The 24,908-nt window shown below is 39.0% G+C and overlaps 1 protein-coding gene across 1 annotated transcript in view; it reads right to left on the reverse strand.

Annotated features, from left to right (window-relative positions):
• pappaa (pregnancy-associated plasma protein A, pappalysin 1a) overlaps window positions 1-24,509 on the reverse strand; it is a 101,837-nt gene extending 77,328 nt beyond the window's left edge. Inside the window, exons 1-7 of the mRNA XM_052556603.1 lie at window positions 23,401-24,509; window positions 19,797-20,089; window positions 17,768-18,537; window positions 11,409-11,554; window positions 9,775-10,068; window positions 8,665-8,857; window positions 6,146-6,267 (exon numbers count right to left, since the gene is read on the reverse strand). Of these exons, the coding sequence (XP_052412563.1) occupies window positions 6,146-6,267; window positions 8,665-8,857; window positions 9,775-10,068; window positions 11,409-11,554; window positions 17,768-18,537; window positions 19,797-20,089; window positions 23,401-23,788 (2,206 nt within the window). The 5' untranslated portion in view covers window positions 23,789-24,509. The remainder of the gene's footprint in view (window positions 1-6,145; window positions 6,268-8,664; window positions 8,858-9,774; window positions 10,069-11,408; window positions 11,555-17,767; window positions 18,538-19,796; window positions 20,090-23,400) is intronic.
• Window positions 24,510-24,908: the final 399 nt, after the last annotated feature.

Here is a 24,908-nt window from a genome sequence, read left to right on the forward strand (position 1 = left end):
TTGTTTATTGTATGTCTTTTGACCATTAACCAAAGCAAGAGAACTGTGAATGGGAACATGCCAACTTATTACCTTAAAATAAAAATATTAAGTGAAAGGGGTTCAGAAAAAAGTTTGTGAATACCTGTATCACATGTAAATAAGAAATAACTTGAAATTGTGTACAATTACATATCTTTGGAAACTGACTACACAATCCAGATAACATGTAACCAGTTACTCCCATCAATGGGTAAACTATTAGGTTTACAGTAATTTAACTGTTGGGCGAAATACTACTACTCCCGCAAATTTGAGTACGTAAGCCTGACCACAAGCATTGACCGTAAACATGGCTGAACAAGTTTGAAGCATGCACAATGCAAAGCAAACCCTCATATTTGAGTGTTCAATAAGCTGCAAATGCACATGCAAGTCCACGCACCTACAAAAATCAGGATACACATGGATAGTGTGAGCAGACAATATCATGTGCCATTTCGACGAAATGGAGATGAAGTTAATCGAAGTATATACTGGGTACAAATTGGAGCACGAGCATAAAGAAGAAGCACAAACTCTCTGTACTCTGGGCCATGATTAAAATATGCCTTAACATCTGGACAAACTACACCATAATGCAGATTTACCAGACGCAGAGAGGTATTTACTGAAAGATGAAGCTTTTGAGTTGGTTCTTTCACGATTCAATCTCTAATTATCCCTGCCAACCCTTTAGTCTGCTGGTTTGCATTCTTTGCCTGCAGACCACGTGTGATTTTCTGTGGCCTCAAGTGCCAAGAGTGGGTTGTATGGCTTCCCCAATCTGCAGTTGTTTTCCCCCATCTAACTTTCCCTTGTGTTTTTTTTCCTCCTTCTGCTATAATTCTCCTGGTAGTAAAGATTTACGAGAGAGGTACTCCGACTCATGTAGGCTGAGAATACGAACAGAAGGAGTGTCTTGAGGACATGAGCCACAAACCCTGTGAACTCCACGGCCGGCAGGTGGAGTGGCAATGCCATCGGGAAGACACAGCAGAAAAGGGTGGACGCTGAAACGCCATCCCTGCCTGAGAAGCACAAACAAACAGATCGCCAAGCAGCTGTGCTGGGGTCTTCGGTGCACGTCACGCAGGATGAATACTAGCGTAAGAGGGGCGCATTGAGGGGACTAACTGATTAACAGGGCATCATTCCAAGATGGAAAACAGAGAGCCGTTTACACGCTGGAACATCGGCAAGCCCAGGCATGTCACCGTGACACTGCAACAAGTGCAGAGTGCGGAATTTATTAATGTTTATTTGAGAGAGCACGTATGTTTATTTTTAAGAGTGTGTATGTGTGTGTGTGCTGCCTGGACAGAGAATTCCATATCAAGGAGATTATGAATGGCCTGTCTCCAACCGTAGAACATTTAGTGAAAATGATGGGTTCTGAAGTGAAGTGCTCTCTGATAATAAGGTTAACAGCCATCTCTGACCCATATCCATCACCGTCTGTGTGAGTTCATTATCATCAAAGCAGGTCTTTGAAGAGGAAACACAGCTCCAGTTGATAATGAGTCTGCTAGACATATAAATTAAAACTGCAAGACACCATCTCACCAAAATGCATGAACAGACCTGCGTCCTGACCGTGGGAAGCCTTTTAATAGCGAGGAAATGCAACATTTCCCGAATGGCACCAATGAGTATACTGCTTCTGAAACAGTCTTGACCACAAAAACATATACGCCGTAAGTCACATGGGCCAAAAATTCCACAAGAACCCCAAAAGCTTTGATTTGCAGAATAAGAGCATTCTGACACAATGCTATTTTATGCCAGCCACACTCACAAACAATAATTAATAAAGCAGCTGTCTGCAAATTCTGGAGCAGCACAGCTGTGTAGACTATTTATAAAGGGGAAAAAATCCCACTGCCAGCTAACTGTTCACTTTCCTTTTCACAGTTACTCTGAGAACATATATAGTATGCATTAATTCATCAAAAAATAAAGTTGCAAGAGAGACTGGATGCTTTGACAAGATCAATGTGAGGAGCCAGGGTCACAATGCCCTGACAAGTTGAGTATTCATTTAAAATATACATACATAAAATCATTCTTTACTACTGTTGACAAGGGCACTGTAGATTACAAGTCAACTATAAACTGTAGGTTGATTTCACCAAAAAGTGAAACACTCAGAACATTGCTCTGTTTGTTTCAAGCAGTGGTGGACGAAGTACACAAGTAAAGTACTTGAGTAAAAGTACAGATACATATAATAAAATATTACTCCAGTAAGAGTAAAAGTACTCCTTTTTCAATCTTACTCAAGTGAAAGTACAAAAGTACTCGATTTTTTATGTACTTAAGTAAAAAAGTACTGAAAGATAGATGTTTGCAATTTTATATAGGCTACTTAATTTAATTTTATATTAGCACATATTCTTTTTATAATCCTACTGCTCAAAATACCCGGGGTTTTTTCCCAAAATAACCACTATATGGAGTCAATATATATTTTTGTTGTTGATATGGACTAGTGAAGTGACATTCAGCCAAGTATGTTGACCCATACTCAGAATTTGTGCTCTGCATTTAACCCATCCGAAATGCACACACACAGAGCAGTGAACACACACACACTGTGAGCACACACCCGGAGCAGTGGGCAGCCATTTATGCTGCGGCGCCCGGGGAGCAGTTGGGGGTTCGATGCCTTGCTCAAGGGCACCTAAGTCATGGTATTGAAGGTGGAGAGAGAACTGTACATGCACTCCCCCCACCCACAATTCCGTCCGGCCCGAGACTAGAACCCACAACCCTTCGATTGGGAGTCCAACCCTCTAACCATTAGGCCACGACTTCCATACAAAGTATTTTAAAGTTTGTTGTTTTACAGAACATCAAAGTTACAGTACAGACCAAAAGTTTGGACACACCTTCTCATTCAAAGAGTGTTCTTTATTTCACACTGTCACACTGAAGGCATCAAGGGCTATTTGAGCAAGAAGGAGAGTGATGGGGTGCTGCGCCAGATGACCTGGCCTCCACAGTCACCGGACCTGAACCCAATCGAGATGGTTTTGGGGTGGAGCTGGACAGAAGGCAAAAGGGCCAACAAGTGCTAAGCATCTCTCGGGGAACTCCTTCAAGACTGTTGGAAGACCATTTCAGGTGACTACCTCTTGAAGCTCATCAAGAGAATGCCAAGAGTGTGCAAAGCAGTAATCAAAGCAAAAGGTGGCTACTTTGAAGAACCTAGAATATGACATATTTTCAGTTGTTACACACTTTTTTGTTATGTATATAATTCCACATGTGTTAATTCATAGTTTTGATGCCTTCAGTGTGAATCTACAATTTTCATAGTCATAAAAATAAAGAGAACTCTTTGAATGAGAAGGTGTGTCCAAACTTTTGGTCTGTACTGTAACTTTATATATGACATGATAATAAGGCCTGAAGTTAGGAAGAACATTAAGGAAAATATAATTATATTTTCATAATGATTTTTTCTTTCTCAAACCTTGTCTGTGGTTTAAAAACACCCCTGGCCAAACGGGGTGCATCTCTTCCCACTTTGATAATTACTGTAGTTACCATGTTCTGAACATCACATCCTTTATTTTCTACCCAGGTGTAATCTACAAATATATATATATATATATATATATATATATATATATATATATATATATATATATATATATATATATATATATATATATATATATATATATATATATATATATATATATATATATATATATATATATATGTGGTTGAATAAAAATATTTGGACATTATAAAAAATTAAAAATCTTAGCTAGACAGTTAGCATCAGCTAACAATATTTACTTATTTTCAGTATGGTTAAGAATAAACATTTATGTCTGTCTACTCTTCTAGTTAATCCAAACAATATACATATGTATAACGTTACTGTTGATAAACAATATAAAAACAGACGTCACATAGGACATAAAACTGTTTAACATTAGGGCAGAGGGGAATTTGAACGTGCATGAGTTATTGTATTTAATCTGTGTTATTTAAAGTTTTTTTTTTTTTTAACCTAAAATTGATGCGTCTGCACTCGAGCATTTCAGTGGGCTTAAACAGATCACTCTTTACAACGGATGTAGTTCCCAAACAACTGACAATTTTGACCTAAATATGATTTTCAGTTACAATAATTAATCCTAAATTTCGACATTAATATCTTACTTTTAGCAACATCAGACGCACGCGCGCTCACAAGATCTCCCGGTTCTTACTTCTGGAGACTCGCACTAAACGGTTCATTTGAATCAGTGAGTGGTCAACTCCAGAACAGCTGCTGCAATCGGATCATTCTAATTCCTAAACGAATCATTTGGTGTGATTCACGATCCGATTTAAAAGTTTATTTTGAAAAGACTCAGTTCGTTCATGATGAATCAGACACCGCTTCTGAGTGTCGGAGCACGTGATATAGGGAGTAACGATACGTTTTATGAAATGTAGTGAAGTAAAAAGTACGATTTTATGCTTTGGAATATAGTGAAGTAAAAGTAAAAGTCACTCAAAATAAAACTACTCCAGTAAAGTTCAGATACTTGAAAAATGTACTTAAGTGCAGTAACGAAGTAAAGCTACTCCGTTACTGTCCACCACTGGTTTCAAGGAGCCCTATCTTACCTGGAGAAAACCCTATATACATATTTGACCACATATTTCCACGGGACCGATCACCTGAGCTGTCAATGTCATGTAACTGATCATTTTGGAGTCACCTATGTGCCACAAGAACACACGTAGTCTCATATCTTTCACTAGTTACTCTATCCTGAAGAGGGACATAAATAGCAACAAAAAAGTGAGAAAGAGAGAGAGAGAAAGAAGAAATTAAGTTTGCTTTATACTTAAACTCTTTCCCTGCTATTGACAGAATTTTCTGTCATTTAAGAGACAACACTTTCCTGCCACTGACTGGAATTTTCTGGCTTTCCTTGTTTTCACTATTATATGGTAGGAGGTGCTATTGCACATTTGCTGAAAGATTATTGAATGTCTGGATCAAAACATGGTGAAAAAGAAGCAGACACAAACAATTGTGTATGTAAGCAGTTGCACATGTAAAATAAACCGATCATCAAACATGAATGCAAAAAAATGCTGGCAGTGGCTGGCAACTAAATCCCAGGCTGGAAAAGACTTTCATTGCCTATGGGTTAGAGCATCGATCAATAAAGACTAATGGGAACATGCTTATAATGATCCCTTCCCTTGGTTCACAAAGAATCAGCGGCTCAGTGATGTAAATTTAGGGCAGGACTAGAATGTTTGAGAGACCTGTCAGAAAAAAGTCAATGGATGACATTTATGAAACACGAGCACAACAAATTTCAGTGTCATTTGTTTGTATAAACCATTGCTTTACAAAATGGCTTTATGAATTGTTTACATAGAATGTTTGCTTTGAAAAATAAATATCAATATTTCCACATTTTTATATGTACAAAAGCACAAGAATTTAAAATGTGACTTGAAGTAAATCTACAGGTTTGGTTATCCTACTATACCAGGAGAATATCCAATGAGAATCTTACTCTTGGGATGCAAATTCGTCATGGCAACGGACAACAAACATTTCCTTCGGGATGTTGCCTTCAGGAACTCGAGAGACTTTGACAACCGCATGCCTCTGACCAGGGGAGCCTGCACACTCGTATGGCTCTGCTAAGCAAGCATCCAACTGAGACGAACGGACCTATTTGTAATGAGTTTCAATGGCGCAGAGACATTGAGGTTTTCTATTCTGGTTGCAGAGACAGTTCAATATTATGAATGCTGGACCAGAAATTTCACACAAGCGTCTGTCCAGGGACATGCACAGACCACAAATATTTTCTCAAGGCTTTTGCTTGAGTCTAAATCACACTAATCTGGAATGCAGACAGTAGACGAGTTAATCACCTCTATGACAAATTCTCTATATCGGGATAGTTGAAAAATGTGTAATATTCAGGCACTTTTGGCACTTGCATCTTAGACACAACACCTGTATTAGATTGTGATGCAGTCAATACGTCGATTCTCTAAAGAAGCATTGACTGGGTGCAAGACTAGCCAATGGCAAACAAGTGTGATTAGAAGAAGTGGTGTGATGTTGGAGTTATGAAAAAAAACTCACCCTCTGCTTCTCTGGGGCTCCAGTGGCCAGACGGGGAGCAGGGACGCGGGGACGAAGAATTGGAGGCGTACTGCAGGAGGACATGACCTTCTGCACATTTATCACATACTGATCCCACTTCTCTAGGAAACCAACAGAGATAGACAAAATGCAACTTAGATACGGCAAATTCAAGTGGATGCGAAGTAAGATGGGGAACTCCAATATATTTTACAAGAAATAACAAAAAAGAAATAAGCATACCATAGTGGGCGAAATCAATAAATATACCAATAATAGAAACTGTTGATAGTATTAAAGGGTTAGTTCACCCAAAAATTACAATTATGTCATTAATGACTCACCCTCGTGTGGTTCCAAACCCATAAGACCTCCGTTTATTTTCAGAACACAGTTTAAGATATTTTAGATATAGTACAAAGCTTTCTGTCCCTCCATTGAAAATATATGTATGGTATTCTGTCCATGTCCAGAAAGGTAAGAAAAACATCATCAAAGTAGTCCATGTGACATAAGAGTGTCTGTTAGAATTTTTTGAAGCATCAAAAATAAATTTTCAATTGGTTTGTTTTAACTCAGAGGGAGTGCCAGCCACATTAAAAAAGTTAACGGCTTAAGTCATTTGTGGATTAATGCTTATTGGAGACGCGAACCGTTTTAAATGATTCAGTTCGATTTGGTGAACTGGTTCAAGAAGATCCAGTTACATCGAGTGATTTGTTTGCGAACCGGACATCACTACACTGCAGTGAACACACTCACAACAGACCCGGAAGAGAAGACAATGCTGAATTAAGTAATAGTTTTTGCTATTTTTGGACCAAAATGTATTTTCAATGCTTCAAAATATTCTAAAAGACCCTCTGATGTCACATGGACTACTTTGAAGATGTTTTTATTGCCTTTCTGGACATGGACAGCATACCGTACATATATTTTTAACAGAAAAGCTCTCTGACTAAATCTAAAATATCTTAAACTGTTTTCTGAAGATGAACGGAGGTTTGGAACGACATGAGGGTGAGTCATTAATGACATAATTTTCCTTTTTGGGTGAACTAACCCTTTAAGTTCACTGACTTTAATGTAGACAGGTTACATTTGTAAAGACCAAACAAAATCAAAAACTATTTAAAACTATATACAAAAGTAGATGCACTACCAACAAAAAACATCACATTGAATTTATTTATTTTATATATGGAAATATTCTTAGTATATAATGTAATTGTTTGAATACATAATTTCATCATGTTTTAGTCTTTCTCAGAAACATAACGGTTTTCAACAACGTACTATAATTGTTGTTGTAGTACAAAAGTATTATTTTCAAGGGTTATTACTCATTTAGTGCAGAATTAATTGTTCAGATTCTACTTTATCAAATAAATAAATTAATAATATTAAGGACTTATCCTGAAATCCTTATTCTATGTGCTAGAAACATGGTTCAAATGATGTAATCAAACAACAACGGTATATATTAAAATATTTCCATATTTAAAATACAATAATTTAATGTAATGATGTGTTGGTAGTTGGCAGTATCTACGTTTTAATAGAGACTGATATTTCTTTATTAAAATATTTACACTAAATGTAATTAATAATCCTTGAAAATAATACTTTTGTACTACACCACTACTTGTTGGAAAACACAGGCTGTTATAGAAATAACTGCTCTACACTGTTGGAAAATTGTTATATTTCTGTCACACTATTTAAAAACATTAATCCCAAGAGCTCTTGAGTGAGAATTCCTTATCAGCTCCAATGACTCATTAAGCACTTTTGCCAGAGGGCAATGACAAATCGTGTTGCTGCTTAAGCAGCCAGACTCTGGTGTTAGAATGTTATATGGATATACAGTAAACAATGTCACATGGTCCAAGTGGAGAGTTTGAGAGCAACATGTCTCAACATGCCCCTTCTAAGGGGATTCCCCTGCCGCTTGCCTCAGAGAACTCCACCTGTCTTTCACATAACGGTCCCACACGGACTGTCTGCAGGCCCACAAATAAATATCACCGACTGCATTCAGCTCAATAAAAACCGATATAAAATAACAAAGAAACTCAACCTAACAAAGTTCCACAGGTCTGAGTCATGAAATGTGGATATTCTAGAGCCAACAAGATGATTTTGGAAGGCAATGTGAATAATTCCACTGTATCTGTGACACAGCCAGTGCACCATTAATTGACACCATGTGTTAGCGATTTGGCAGACACTGAGAATTCTCAGTTGTTTTGCACTTCCTCCAATCTATCCTCTCACTGTATAAAAAAAATAAATAAATAATGACTACAAAATATCTCTGACTTCTCCTCTTTCAATATTTACTAAACAGAACACACTTAGACATGTCTCCCCTCTGTCTACAGTACATCCGCATTTATATTCCACAACATTTCATATATCAGATTGCATCTGTCCTAATGCTCATGTGTATTTTATCACATATATTTGTCAAAAAATGTCCCCAGGGTACGTGCTATTCCATTGCAACCTGAGTTCACCTGTTATAGAAATGTCCAGAGATGGGTGGAAACCACTCCACAGTAATGGAGTCTTGTCCCTGTTCTACCACTTGGGGTGACATGGGGACTGGAGGGGGCCGGTAGTTGGGTTGCCAGGTCTGGTAGATGAGGTCCAAGTAGCAGTGCATGCGAGCTACCTGGTTAAGTGTAAAGGAATCAGTGCAGTCGTCATCTGTGGGAAAAATGGAGTGAACGTACAGTTATTTGGCCCAGTTCCTGATAGATCCATAGCACATTAAAAGGCTTTCCTGTTAAAAAGGTCAAAGACCAATATAAAAGTAAATTAATGTTTTAATATTTGACAGTTGGTAATTTGAGGTGAAATTAGTAACAGCTACTGTAAAATAAATAATAAAAAAAAGGTTGCATAACGTGGAAAATCTATTCAAATTTCCAAGTGTTCCATAGTTAAGAACTTTTAAGTCTATCAAAATCATAATATCAATAATAACATTAGAATGGTTATAATCTAAACAAAGAGTGAAATAAACCATTTTAAGTTAGATTGTTTAACCATAAATTAAAATATGACTGAAAAGACACACACACAGGGCTTGTTTTTGTGAAATATCAGGACACAACTTTGTATAATGACATGGGTATGACACAGGTATTACCAGGAGAAGGTGACTTATGAGGACATAACCCATGTCCCCATTTTTCAAAACACTTATAAACCATACAGAGTGAGTTTTTTTGAGAAAGTAAAAATACCGAAAGTTTGCTGTGAGGGTTAGGGTTAGATGTAGGGTTGGTGTAGGGCCATAGAATATACAGTTTGTACAGTATAAAAACCATTACGCCTGTGTGATGAACCCACTTTTCACAAAAACAAACGTGTGTGTGTGTGTGTCTTTTCAGTCATATTTTAGTTTTTGGAACAATTCTCCCTATTAATTAACTACTTATAAAAAAACTAAAAATAGTTAGTATGGTAGTTGTAAAGTTTAGGTAAGGCATATAGGATTAAAGGATCCAAAATATGGTCATGCAAAATAAATCATTAATATGTTTAATAAGCACTAATATCTAGCCAATATTTAATTTAATCAACATTAAATAGGAGAGTTTCCATAGATATGTTTTTACCTGCATAGCTCATGTAATTATTGTAGGGCGTGTGAACGAAATTGCGGTTGCCACACGTTTCGTTGACAGGCTCAGGGTCCCTGCAGTACTTGTATTTCGGTGTGGGATTGGTGTCTGCACACAGATCTCCAGTTTCCAGTGAAGGCTCAGTCTCTAAACATGCATCATTGCAGGATTCGATCTCCGAGATGCCCCTAAACACATGGTACAGTCCCAGACTGTGACCGATCTCATGGATCATGGTATGAGTGTGGCCAAACGTTCCGTAGAAAGATGGATTCAGAACTATGCCACCTAAGAAGAGGCGAGGAAAAGTCCACAGTGTAAACCCTAATGTTTCTTATCACTTGTTATAGATAAGTAGGTTATACTATGCAGTTTGAAAAAGAAGAGTTACTTTGCAAAAACCGATAAAGGCCACGTAAAAAAATAAAAATAAATAAATAAATAGCTGACTGCCATGCATTAATCTCCCCATAAAGCACATTCTAAACATTTTGAATCACTTGTTATAGATAAGTTGGTTATACTATGCAGTTTGAAAAAGAGTTCATTTGCAAAAACCGAATAAAAAAACAATAAATGCCGGTATTTGCAGTTCATTTGCCAAAAACTATAAATGCCACGTAAAAAATATATATATAAATAAATAATAAAAATAGCTGACTGCCATACGTTATTCTCTCCATAAAGCAAGTTCTGAACCCTAAACATGTTTTGTCACAAAAGCCGGTATTGTCTGCCTTCAGGGCATCGTGAGTTAACGCTTTACCGTAAAAGCCAACAAACATCCTTGTTGTTTGTGAACAGTAGCTGATAAGTTTTTTTAACGAATCAGCACACAGTAGCCTATTCAGGTCAGTTGAAAAGCTGATAGTCTCTTTGAGAAGATGCACAAACTGAGAGGAGTTTTGTCAAAGCTGACTAAAATTGATTGAGGATGGATAATTCGATGAACTTGATGAACCTGCGCATGATATCTTCTTCAGGCCATAAAAGGAAAATAAATGCTGAAACTTTTTCAAGGAACCTTGCTAAAGCAGCACATTGCAGTGGTGAGGGAAAAGTTCCCTGTATTGCATATAATCAGAACAACAAAGTTTGTCAGGCATCTACGTCGTCAGTTGAGGAGATTGTTTAACTTCAATTGAATTTAAATTCAACATGAAATGTGCAGTCATCTGCTTTACGAAAAGACGACTGTTGGAGTTATCTGCTTTTTCTTCTTCTTCAAAAAAAAAAAAAAACCTCACCTGTTTATGCAAATGAACTCTGCAATACAAATGCATTTAAGAAAAAGAACGGTATTGGTTCCCAAGCTCTCTTACTCTTTTTTTTTTTTTTTTTTAATTAGCGGAATGAAAGCTAAAAAGTAAAATATGCTATTTTTCATTGGCATCTGGTAAGGCCTCATTGAATGCCAATAAAAAGTTTTCAGTCACTTGCTTAATCAATTTTAATCAGCCAGGACAAAAAATAAATAAATAATAATAATAATAATTGCCCAATAAGTCTTGCAGAGGAAATGCAACAGAAATGTATTGTAATTTTGGTCATATTCACTTGCATACATTTCATGTCATTGTATCAGTTACGCTTCCGCTAAGACTGCATTTATCCAATATTTTTTATACCTAGATGTGTGAGTGCATCCTTGTCCCACGGCCAGGTGGCAACTCCAGCAAGGTCCTCATCTGAGGAATTGGCGAAGAAGATATTGAGGTGCGTGGAACCGTCCAGCTTTAGGATCTCTTTTACCTCTTTCACATCCAGATAGGCCCTGGAGTCAGACATGGAGACACATGTTGAAAATGAGCACAGGGTCTATAATGTAAACAGAACAAATACTTATGCGTTTTAAGTTACTGGACATTTTTTTTTCATATATTCTGTGGAGAGTAAATATGTACTTGCATAATAAGTACTCTGTTAACTCATGTCTCCCGAAGCTCAACCGTCATGTTACATGATGTAGTCCTCCCAACAAGGTTACAGAATCCAGCACTGGTGGGCCTCATTTAATTTGTTTGCCTTTTTTGACACTCATTATGACACACTAATGAATCTAAATTCCCCTCAGTGCAAAGTTGCTGGAAAACTTGTCTTACAAGGGATAAGACAGGATAGCTACTCACTTGGAATCATATGAGATGCTACGTTAAAGAGATAATTGTCAGTATCTGCCTGTTCTTATGTGTGTAGCATACTGACAAGTGGTCGCTGAGTAGTGATTACCACAATAACAATTCCTGTTTGTGCAATTCCGTTCTTTTACTGCCGTAGAGACACTGACTTGAGATCCTTAATGATCCTCAAGACTTAAAGTCCTGTTTTAGATAATGCAAATCTTGTCTCTTGTCCCTTCACCGTAAAAGTTAAAATTATCACCATCATTTTCCCTATATTGTAAATTATTTCTATATAAATCAAATCAGTATAGAGTTTTGATCTTTCATTTGCACTCTTTCTACTGTGCCAACAGAGAAGCTGTCCAGCAATTGTTAACATCACTCTCAAGAATCCATTAAAACCATGTTCTCTCTTTCCCCAGTCTGGTCTGCCTTAACGTTTTTTAATAGCAAGCTAGGAGACCAAAACAGGTGTGCAAATGTAAGTGTCTTTCCAAAGACAGGTGCTTTTATGAGCATGTAGCTCCTTCGACTTGATGGGCTAAAAGCCCGTTTTACACCAGAACACTCCATTAGGGCAAATCCATTAATGCCGTTATGTTTATGGGCTCTATTGGCACTTAGAGTTCAAACAAATGTAAAGCACCTTATGAAGGACCTCCCTGAGGTGACCCATGTGACAACTCAGGAAACCCTATTCATCAATTAACCCAATACACACAATAGCCAAGGGAAAAGCATGGACGTCACATCAGAGGCAGATGATAATATAGTACGGACTTTCACCTGTGACTAATCTCTGGACTAAAGCCATGACAGACATTTTTCTTATTGCACATCAACAACATGCCCAAAATGGACAAACATCCACAACGTATACAAGCATGTATACATGGTGTGGATTTAGACAAGCATTTAGCTTTTGGCTTATGGGTTAACCACAACTGTGTCCAATGTATACGTCATCAAATCTGATCAGTGATCTTATGAAGGTAAAAACACAAATGTCTCCTAACAAATGGACTGTTTTCTTGCAAAAACAATGTGGCACTGTAAACATTCTTCAAAAAGTATGGATAAATAACTTTCAACACGTGCTTAAAACATGTAAGACAACATAGGTTGATATTGTTCACATTTTTCAGAGACTCAAACCCGATGTCTCCTGTTAGCTAGATTTCCAAACAAGCAAAGTGGTAACAGGCACCGGGTCTACAAAAATAAACGACCACACAGCCATTGCTGTGCCACGCATGTAGCAAAGTGTTCATCCAGAATTCCACAATTAAGAAGGAATGTTGATGAATGTTTGCGGTGCAGCCATCAATGTGTCTCACTAGAGGTCCCATAATCAAAACAAAATAAACAACCACTTGGGGTGGTTATCTAATAATTCTTCTTCTGTTCTCACTCTAATCTTTCTAAACCATCTTTCATCCATCAGTTGCAATATTTCCATTGAAATCTCAGGTTTGGCCAACTGCTGATTTCTGTTACTGGATTTGATATTCAGCGATAAACAGTCTCTTGATGATTGCGATGGGATAATATTTGGGAAAAACCACCTGCATGTTTTTCGTGACTGATGTCACCTCATAGCCCGCACGCAGAGTCATTTGAAGAGCTTTAAGAATGCTATTGGATGTGATTCTGCGGTCTGGAAAGCGTTCAAAATGGCTAATAGAAAACATTGCTTTCCTTTGAAAGAAAAGCTCAATTAAGGCATGCAGAAGAAATTCAAGGACAATACTGGAATACTGGGATGAATCATACAGATCAAAACAAAGACGTAACAAGGTTGTTTTCACTTATCAATTCATTCAATCTTTTCTCTCGACATGGAAATGTTTAAAGTTTTCTCATGAACCTTCGTGCACTTCTTTAAACAAAAGTTTATGAATACATTTTGAAAACAAAATTGTTACTTGGTGACCAGTCTAAACAAGAATCAAATAAGCTTCCTTGAAATTTTGGCTTTTACTTGGCAGTCCATCCAACTAAAAAAAAAAAAAAAAAAAAAAAAAAAAAACTACTTCTTAAAGCAATAATCATCCATTAAACAAATTGCATAATTTGGAATTACTACAGTACGTATGTCCTTGGGGCTATATCTATTTTTGTGAAACAAATTAACATAGCTACCTTTCATATAGTCCAAAAGTTTAACCAGACCTTAATCATTGGTGGAATTGTAAAAATGTTGTGCTTTCTAATCAGTTGGCTCAGGTATTCAGACTTAGAAATCCAATTTCCTTTTTCTCTTTTGGAATAAAATACCAGTATTTAAAACTCTGAGAAAATCACCACACAGCAGGCGATAACAGTTACTCTAGAGGAGGGATAACCAACCCTGCTCCTGGCGATCGACTGTCCTGCAAAGTTTAACTCCAACCCTAATCAAACACACCTGAAGCAACTAATTAAGGTCTTCAGGCTCGCTTAAAAATTAAAAGCAAGTGTGTTTGATTAGGGTTGGAGTTAAACTTTGCAGGACAGTCGATCGCCAGGAGCAGAGTTGGTAGGGATCCTTGATAAAAAACATTTTTCTTGAAGTGCTTATGAAAAGCCAGAAGAGATTCAGAATCTGAATCAGCATACACAGATACATATCTGACATGAGAACAGAAAAAAAAAAAATAGTAAGACTTAACAAAAGAATTATGTGTATGAATCCAAAACAGTAGATTTTATTTATGAAGATCCCACTTTAAAAACTGAATAGTTGTGAAAGGCTCAGTAATAATCTACAGTTGCCTTTACAGATTACCTATAGCAGTCCTTCTCAGCCACTGCACATTTTGGATGTCACACTCGACTAGTACATCTGATTGAACTCATCAACTTATTAGATACTGTAAGACTTGAATTGGGTGTGGCAGATAAGGGTGACATCCGAAATGTGTCGTGGTGGGGGTCTCCGGGACAGGTCTGAGAAGCACTGGCCTGAAGCAGGAGTAGCCAACCCTGCTTCTCTGGGGGCTACACTTTAGTTCCAAGCCTGCTCCTACACCTGGATGTTGTTTCAGAGTACTCCTGAATACTTTGATTAGCATATTCAGATGAGTTTTATTGGTTTGGAGCAACTGGGGGTTCAGTGCCTTGCTCAAGGGCACTTCAGCCAAAGATAATGAGAGTGGAAGAGAGCACTGTTCATTAACTCCCTCCCACCTACAAATCCTGCCAGCACCGAGACTCGAACCGACGACCTTGGGGTAACTAGTCCAAGTCTCTAACCATTAGGTCACAGCTGCCCCTCTGAAGGACCAAGCCAGAGTCAACAGACCTGAACCAGATTATCTCTTGTGGATTTCTGGATCTTTATTAAATTCTGCGTTTGGTAATAAATCTTTGTCTTCTTCCGGCATTCCTGCAAATATTGTGACGAAATAGTTAATTTGTGGCTTTTTTCTCCCCTAAATGAATATCCCCACTGTCAAGCTCCTCTGCCTGGAGCAAGAGGATCGCTCCCTTAAGGACCACACAAGGGAAGTTTTAAACCTGGCATACCAAACTCACTACCTGGACAGCTGCCTCTGTACTTTCTACTATGTCAGACTCAACACCTCAACTAAGTCCAAGCTCTCCAGGGAAGGTCCTCGTCATACCACTGACTTCACCAGGCTCCCTTGTCCCTCTGGTTCCACCTTGGTCAGCCGTTGACCCTCCATTGCTAGAGGATTCCACTATTCTGGCTCCACATCAACCCTCCATCTCTCTGGCTCCTCCTTGGACCTCTGTTGTTCTAGTTTTGCCACAGTCTTCCAGGTCGCATGGTTGCATGAGCTGTTGACTCTGGCTTGGTGCTTCAGACCCACGGTGTCACCCTGGCTCTTCTGTTGTCCATCTCCTCCCTGGGCTCCCCAAGTAGCTTCGTCTCAATCAATCAGACCCCTGGTGTTGTTAGCTTTACTTCCACCATGGCTCCTCCCTCCATCGACTCTGTCGTCGACTGTAATCCATGCTCTGCTCTGGGTTCATACCTGGCTTCTCCTCCCCCTGCATCTGACTCTGCCCTGGCTCCTCCGTTTCATCATCTCCACCCTGGTTCCTTTTTGTCATTTCCTTATCACAGTACCGGCTTTTCTCCTGCTACACACCATCCTCTAGAGCCCCCTCCCTCCCTCCCTCCTCAGTTGGATCTTCTGCAGCACAAGGACACACCATTCCCGGGGGGCATAATTTCATCAACATGTTAGTTTCTGTTTCATTGACTTTTAGTTTGTTTTCATTAGTTTCATGGTTGGTTTGTTCTTTTTTCACTTATCTTCATTTTGGCTACGTTCACACCGTAGGGCTTAATGCTCAATTATGATTTTTTTTTTTTATTCGATTTTTTTGCAAGGCCATTCACATTTCCAATTAAATGCGACCTTTTGTGATCTCCTGTGTGAACGTGAAATGCACCAGAAGTGACCCGCATGCGCAGAAGAGTACTCAAAGGTGAACGACGTCACTTGTTGTTAGCGGAAGTAGTTAACGTTAAACATAGATGTCAACAACAGTGTAGTCAACAGCGGTGCTCTTATTGCAATATTAAAGTTATTTCACCAACAGAGCCAGCACAATTACAATCTTCTCGTTTTAAGAAGAAAATTAAAAAGAAAGGTTTTTGGCCATGGCGTTTTGTGGAGCAATATCGGTACAGAGAAACGTGTGGGTGTGGAGTCACAGGCAGGAGTGGTGGGATACTGATGTGAGTGGCTGGCTCTTCTCGTTCCCGCCTACTTCAACGCAGAATTATGGCGTTTGTAGCATATCAATGACGTCCGGGTCGGATACATGTGGCCTGGCCATTCAGACAGAGGTCGCATTTCAAAAGATCGCATACGTATTGGATTCAGGACCACATACCCAAGTGGCCTGGATCACATTTGAGAAGATCGGATCTGTGTCGTTCAGACTGTCATGAAAAGATCAGATACAGGTCGCATAGGGGCAAAAAAATCGGAATTGGGTCGTTTCAGCCTGCAGTGTGAACGTAGCCGGTGTCATAGCTACTAATGACATTAGTTCATTCTGTTCAGCTGTTTATAATTAATTTGCCTCATTTGTCAGTGCATTTAAGTTCAACCTTTTTCTGTGTCCATTGTCAAGTCTTGTCTTTGGAACCTGTGTTGTTTCTGTACCTGCTGTGGATTTCTTTATTAAACGTATCTTTTTCTTCTTTGGGCATTCCTGAAATTATTGTGACAGTAAGAAAGTAGCCATCCCAGAGCCGTAGTGGAAACTAAATAAAGTGTACAAACATTTTGCTCTAAAAGTAAGATATACAGCTCTCTATGTGCACATCATCCAAACGAACCGCACACTGACATCAATCAAACCCGATGCGCACCAAAAGTGCTAGTGCTAACCTAACTGCTATTTAGTAACGTATATCACTGCCATGATTAAATTACAAATATAACTGATGGGGTTTAAGATTTTGGTCATATGGCCCACCCCAATTTCTTAGGGACCGGACACAACACCTCCTTTAACCATGGGCACTTTGTTTCCCTTGTAAATATTTTATCCATTCATTTTCAAACCACTTGACCAGTGTATTCTTAGGCTGTAGATGGCCAATTCATTAAAAGGCTAACACATAGACATCCATACTCACACCCATGGACAACTTAGTGTCTTCAGCTCACTTATGCTAAGTGTCTTTGGATTGTGGTGGAAACCGGGGCACCAAAAGAGAGCACCAAAAGCAACTCCTCAAAAAACACAAGGAGTAAATGTCACACAGAAATGTCTCCGCTCCTGACTTTATGCTCTTCATTGTTTTCCCCAACACATGAAACCTTTTGGACAGAAATATGCATGCATGCAGTCTGGGTGCCATTGAGTTTTTATACTGCGTGATCTTAAACTCTTACCTTAAATGAGAAGCTGGATTGAAGCAAGTCTTGGTCACATCAGTGATGCTAGGGTTGCAGCAATCTCCATTATCGTAACCGTAGTTCTCACAGTTGCACTCTGGATCGCAGACGCCATTCCCTTGTTTATGTTCAGGACATTGTGTCCTGGGCTTGCAGTAACCAGCATCAAAGCCAGTCAAAGTGTGGTTGCATTCAGGGTCACAGTCCTCATCACCCACCTTGCTAATATCACAGTTGGCGAGTACCAGACGGTTATACAAAGACGAATTGCTCACGTTGTGCACAGTCAACTCCCAAGTGATGTTGTACATGTTAAATGCTTCATTCAGATGCTGGTGTTGCAGGTGAATCTGTTGATCCGTGACTGTGGGTTTGCACTGAGAGTCGTCAAACACATTCACAACACGATACCGTACTGTTTTGGGGCGGCGGAAGCTCCAGAATTGATTGTAGTTGCGTGCCACTTCTGTGTTATCACACACCGTCTGTCCGCAAGCTGGAGGCTCCAGGGTAGTGTCCAAAGACCCCAACCCAGCACGAGTACCCTCATCTGGTATTGGGAAGCTGCCATCCTTCACAGCCAGCCATTTGCGTGCTGGGTGTTCAAATGTTTCACGGATCACCAGGTCGACCAGGTCCTCAGGGTCCTCATGTCCATGCATGTCCCTCATGATCTGCCTCTGAGAGAGAGCCTGTCGCCATAGACCAACACGCTCCACAGAGCCTCTGTAGTTATGACTCAAGGCATTTCCACCCACCATCAGCACCTTGAGTTTTAAATCAGACCGGATCATTACATTATAGTAACTGCATTATGTAAGAACTGGAACCTTTTTAAAGGTGAAGAGTGTAACTTTTTTCTGATAAGATTCTTTCTAGTACTAAATGTAGATAGCTCTGTAAGTTAACCCTTGATATATTGATTCCGTAGGTTGCAGTCTGGTCCTGTCAATAAAATTAGTTTGAATCTCCCAACCAGCTCAACATGGCATCATTGGTTCAACTAATGCGATGTGGAATGCCAACTATCTCACGACCAATTCGTATGTATTTTACGAGGTGGCTTATTCGTACGAATTTGTGCGACCTCACCTGTATGATTTTATACGATTTGTCTAAACCCCAGTGATGGTTAGGTTTAGGACCGGGGTTAGGTGTAGGTCGGACAAATTCATACGAATTGTGCAACTCATAAAATATGTACGATTTGGTAAAAATCTTATGAATTTGTACGAGTGTACAAAATGTGAAAAGTGACAAAGTGAAAAATGTACGAATTGCCGACAGATTGGGTTGGGAATGCTGGTTACGTGTCTCGTAAAACACGAGTCACGATAAACAGAAGTCAAAGACTTGTAGAAGTAAAATAAAATGGCACGGCTGCTTCTGTAAATGCATTTTTATTTCATGTTTCCTTTTGATAACACTATAGATAAGGTTTAGTGTTGGTGGTTATTTTTTTTTTTTTTATGAATGTGAAAGAGCATTTAGCATTGGCGGCACTCAAAAAACTTTTCAATTTCCCAACAGCTATGATACAGTATGTGCAACAACCAGCTTTATAAAATGTTGTCACTTTCACATCTATTTGTTTCAGGTAAAAGTGAATGGACTCTTAATGCCCCTCACTAGACTTTGTTCACTTTGAAATTATCTTTTTAGTTCACCTAGAGCAGGGGTGTCCAATCTGGGCCCTGGTGTGCCACTGTCCTGAGGTGTTTCTCTCCAACCGCAACTCAAACAACTTAACCAGCTAATAAAGGTCTTACTTGGCACACTAAAAAAAATTCCAGGTAGATCTGCTGAGGTACATTGGAGTTAAACTTTCCAGGACAGTGTCCCTCCAGAACCAGAGTTTGGCCAACCCTGACCTAGAAGGACATAAATTACACACTTCACCTTCACCAGTACTACTCCTCTAATAATACTACTAATAATACTAATAATAATACATTATAATAAATAAATGTAAAAAAAAAAGAGTATAATTCGACAAAATATTAATATGCTAAATAATTAAACTTACCTTACACTTTTTAGTAAGGGGGCTGAAGACATCACCTGATTGTTCCCTGCTAACAGCTGTCTGAGCACCATTGACATATAACTTCATATAGAGGCCATTGTAAGTCACAGCTACATGGGCCCAGTGGTTGGGCAAGTAGCGGGCATTTGAATGAATGGACGTAACTTTGTGTGCTCGATCCGTTTTAAGGGAGAAGAAGAAACGTGGGTCACGGTTTCCCTGTTCACTCACAGCTTTAATACCCAACAGCCATCCACGATCACTGGAGGCATAGAAGCATTTGTCAAAGAGACCTGTGTTGAAAAAAAAAAAAAAAATACAACAAATGTGTCAGGAGGGAAAGTCAACAGTACTTCAACATTTCAGGAAATAACAGATTAGAGGAGGAATGGATAAGATGTATGGAAATGACATGAACCGGCATATGGGTGCCATTAAACAAATCACCCTAGGTAGCCTACATGCATGCACCCAACAAGAAGTATTATTTACTTATTTATTTATTTAACAAATATTAGGAGTGGTATGCTAGAACACTTAATTTTATTATTATTATTATACTTTGTTATTTTGTCATATATATATATATATATATATATATATATATATATATATATATATATATATATATATATATATATATATATATATATATATATATATATATATATAACAAAATAAACAAAATAAAATAAAAAATCTGCATTTAAAATCTGGCAATATTTTATCTGCCAATATCAGTGAGCAATTTTTTAAAGTGAGAAAAAATTGGAGCAAATTATTTTCTTTAACAATTACAGTATTTTGATGTAGAACATTTGCTGTAAAGAAATAATTAAATAAAATTGTGCAGGCTGTTGCTGGGACTTTACTAGACAGTTTCTAGTTAAAATATAATGCAAATGTAATGTTTTGGCTAGTTCAGTCAGGGACAAAATATCACTAGAACACCAAATCAGAACAGGCTGAATGACTGTTTGGTAGCTGCAGTTTTAAAACAATAGGATAATTTTCTCTCAGGTTAGGGAATTTGAAAGGGGAAAAATACATCACTCAAGTTTACGCACTAACACAGTACAGTACAGTATGCTGTCTTGGTCAAGCAATGTTAATTGCAAAATTAAGCATTATGAATCCTAAATGTCCTTCTTTTGATGTCACCTAACCGGACAAGTTTGCATTCTGTATCTCAGATCAGATCTGCTGTGTAAGTCAATTTGTTGCTAATCATCATGGAAGATCAGTGTCAACTAAGCATTTTTGTTGTTGTTTTCCACTCAACATGTTGAACACACTCTTATACCAAATGGAAAGTGTTAATCATCTGATTAAAGTCAACATAAGGTTGTGTTGAAATCAAGACAGTGTGTTTTTTCTGTACTCTTTCCAAAGCTAAAAATCAGTCTAAACAATCTAAACAAGATGTCTAATTTGCCGACAGATGATGTCCATCGAGGTTTCTTCTTCAGCTGCCATTATGATAAATAATATTGATGGTCTATAAAGCACTCATCCAAATCTATCTTACGTACTGCAGACACAAACTCAGCGCTGTTCAGGGTGCTGAATTTACTGACATTAGGACGTTGATAAGCTTTTTGTTTTTCCTTCATCAAATGTCTTAAAATACTCCTTCATTCCTCGCTCTTAAATCTTCTGCATAATGGAATGAAAAATGACATGGCTCAAAAAAAACAAAACAACACAAAAACAACATTAAGTCTCGATATTAAGGCTAACGCTGTGAAAAAACAACAACAAGAACGGCGACTGCTGAAAACAAGCAGTGGCTTCTCTCAAAACAACTGACTTAAGTCTTCATTCTCAGAGGCATGAATTAGATTTAAAAGATTAAGCATGTCTGGATAAGCCAGAGCCACTTCAATCACTTTTTCTTGTTTTATTGTGTGTGTGTGTGTGTGTGTGTGTGTGTGTGTGTGTGTGTGTGTGTGTGTGTGTTTATAAATATACACACATATTATATAAACAAAACCTTATGTGCACACACAGACACACACACACACACACACACACACACATATACACATATATTTATATGCTCAGCACAAGTATGTTCAAGACCTTACAGTTCAGGTTATCCCTGCATGATGTGAGACTTTGGCGTAAGCAGGGAAACTGTCTTTTTGTACATAAAATCTTACATTGCTGATGACATAAATCTGCTCATTTTATAAGTGACTGTTGAAAATAGTGAAATTGGTGCAGCATCTCAAAAGAACATTCTGTAAAAACAGAGGACACTGTGTCTCACTGGAATTCTCCATATTGATTTATACTGGTGTTTTACCCATAGTATGGATTTTGCATTGCATATTTTCTCCTAGGACATTATCTGTCTTTCTACAGTTTTTTTTTTTTTTCTTCTTCTTTTTTTTTTCTTGCAGTGATCATGTCATAACTTTTTCCCTAACTTTAATTCCTCATATACATAAAAGGATTATTGGATGTGATATCATATTTCTGTTCCCCACTGTATAAAATATTGATTATATCCATATACAGCATCATTATGCATGCATTTATGGATCCAATGCGTCCGCGTATAGGAGATTTTATACAGCTCATCTTCGTAATGCTGGTCAGACATTCGGTCCAGTGCAAACCCACTGCAAGCCTGAAAGAGATGATGTCATCTCAGTGTGGTGGGTTACTGGAGGTGGGCGCACTGACATCAGATGCCACGCGTAAATCAGTGATGCCCACTGCCGCATCAGTAGTGAATTCTAACCCCGGTCTGTCTAGTCGTGCGTGACTGCGTAGAAAAACACACTTCTCGCAGCCAACATATTTTCTTCTTTTTTTTTTTTTTTTTTTTCTGCCCATGACTTTCAAAAAAGACCGACATGTCGTGTCTTTTACGCTCTCTGTCGGCAGAAAGCGGAATCGAAAGCGATGTTGTAATGCTTACTCACTAAAAAAAAAAAAAAAAAAAAAAAAAAAAAAAAAAAACCTACAGAACTGCTGTGGCGTTTGCAAACTCAGATTTGTGTTTTCTGGTGTCTGCAGGTATCGGAGGAGAACGTGTTTGCAATGCGATGCAATTTTTGTGTAGCCACAGTTCAGACGTCTGCAAAGCTCAGAACAGCTACACTTTTTTCCTATGTTTTCCTCCGAGCTGAATGGAGGAGGGGGGATTTGGGGTCTTTCGGGGATTCGAGGCTCGTACGTGTACACCGGGTGTCTCTCCAGACGCGCAAAGACGCGGGGAGGGGAAAGTCCTGTCCCGCTCGCTCTCTTTAGCTCAGAGCTTAAACAGCAAACCAAAGCTTTTGGATTGACTACATTTAGATTAATGAAGTCATCATTCTCCTGTCACATCAGCCCAAACGCTAATATCAGAAATGAATTAAAGTGCGCGTGTGTCTGTGTGTGAGATAGAAATTGTGTGGAGTCTACGCGCTGACGTACGTGATTACTTAATCATTCGAAATTGGAATTGATTGACCTGTAAGAGGTACGAGAAAGTTGCACTATCCTAAAACTGCTAAAGCCACCTGGTCATGCTTCATCACTCACATGCATTACTCTCCCACCAACATTCATCTCAAATCAACTCAAGTAAAACGCAGAGATTTGTTCCTACCAGCTATAACGGTGGGGGAACGCTGCCCACCCTCCGCTTTGACCCACATCTGGAGAGTGAAATTGCCCTTTGGTATGTCCACGCCGGGTTTCAGTCTCAGCTGGTCTCCTCTGCCCGTAAAATAAACGGCTTTTCCCCGATAGGAGCTTGCATCCTCCGCCGGAGAGGAGCGTCGGCGCTGGCGGGGGAGCCGGCGGTCCAGCGCCGGCAGGGAGCGCTTGCCCCGAGGCAGCCGGGTGGCACAAGCCCCCGGGAAGACCGCTTTGGCTTCTCTGATCTTCACCAGCTCGCGTTTGGATCGGGTCTGTCTCAGGACCGTCCCGCAGTCTGATCCCACACACAGGACGAGCAGGATGGCGAGACACTGGAGGAAAGTCCAAACTTTCATTTTATTCAACACAAGAGTGATAATAATGATTAGGATGATGAGGAGGACGCGGGTGGGTATGGTAATATCCCAGAGAAATGCGCACGGACGCGCTCTTCCTCTCCAAAGTCCTTCCACTTGTTATTGTTGTTTTCTTTTCTTTTCCCCGTCTTTCACAATCGTTTGTCAAAGACGAATGTTCCAGAGACACAAATCCATGAAGCTCTTTATTTCACTATACGAGCCGTTCAGTGCGCTGGAGTTTTTCTTTTTACTTCTTCTGGAGGCTAAAGTGAGTCTTCTGATTCGATCAGTAATCAATGAATAAAGAGCTTCATTCACACTCACTGTACTTCTGTCTTTCTCTACTCGCAAAACAATGTTTAAGAACAATTCCTGAATGCAGAACACGTCCGAACATGAAGGGCTGTCATATGTGAGGATGGAGCACATTAAGATGCTGTTTGTGCTGAAGTTGTCTCGGCGTTAGAAGTTGAAGTGTTTGAGATGGTCTGCAGGAGTTTCGGGGGTGTCCAGAGCATCGCAGATCCTCGTGTATGCTGTGAGCTCTGCTGGAGACCCTTCAGTCTTTTAAGAGTGAGAATGTGATGAAAGCATGCCAGCCCATGTTTCGGTTCTACATGAGTTTTCTCCTTCCGATCCTCCTCTCGTGTTGTGCTGAAGTCACAGGTAAAGCACTGACGGCAGGAGCATTTCCACACATGCTCCTCCAAGTGTTGGACAGAGTTGGGAAGGGGTGTGTACCTATGTGTGTGTGTGTGTGTGTGTGTGTGTGTGTGTGTGTGAGCGTGCGCGCGCGCGTGTATCCCTCTAGTGGCTACAATTCAAACCATTTCATTCATTTGGAAGTTTTCACTGTACAAGTGCCAGAAGTCACACTGGTAATATTTGTGTTTTCGTTGTGGTTTGTTTATTTAATATGCATTTTACACTAGTGCTCTGTAAATGAATAAATAATGTCATAATGTAAAATGCGATATGTGATAAGAATATTTCTGAATTGAATGAAACCAGTTACCACGTGAAACACAAGTTGCCTGACAATGTTATTATACCTGCACAAATAATACGACTTTTTTTTCAAATAACATCTGACATTTTTTTTTCCTTAATACGTTTT

The sequence above is a fragment of the Carassius gibelio genome, chromosome B5 (assembly GCF_023724105.1).
Source record: "Carassius gibelio isolate Cgi1373 ecotype wild population from Czech Republic chromosome B5, carGib1.2-hapl.c, whole genome shotgun sequence".
Taxonomy (NCBI): domain Eukaryota; kingdom Metazoa; phylum Chordata; class Actinopteri; order Cypriniformes; family Cyprinidae; genus Carassius; species Carassius gibelio.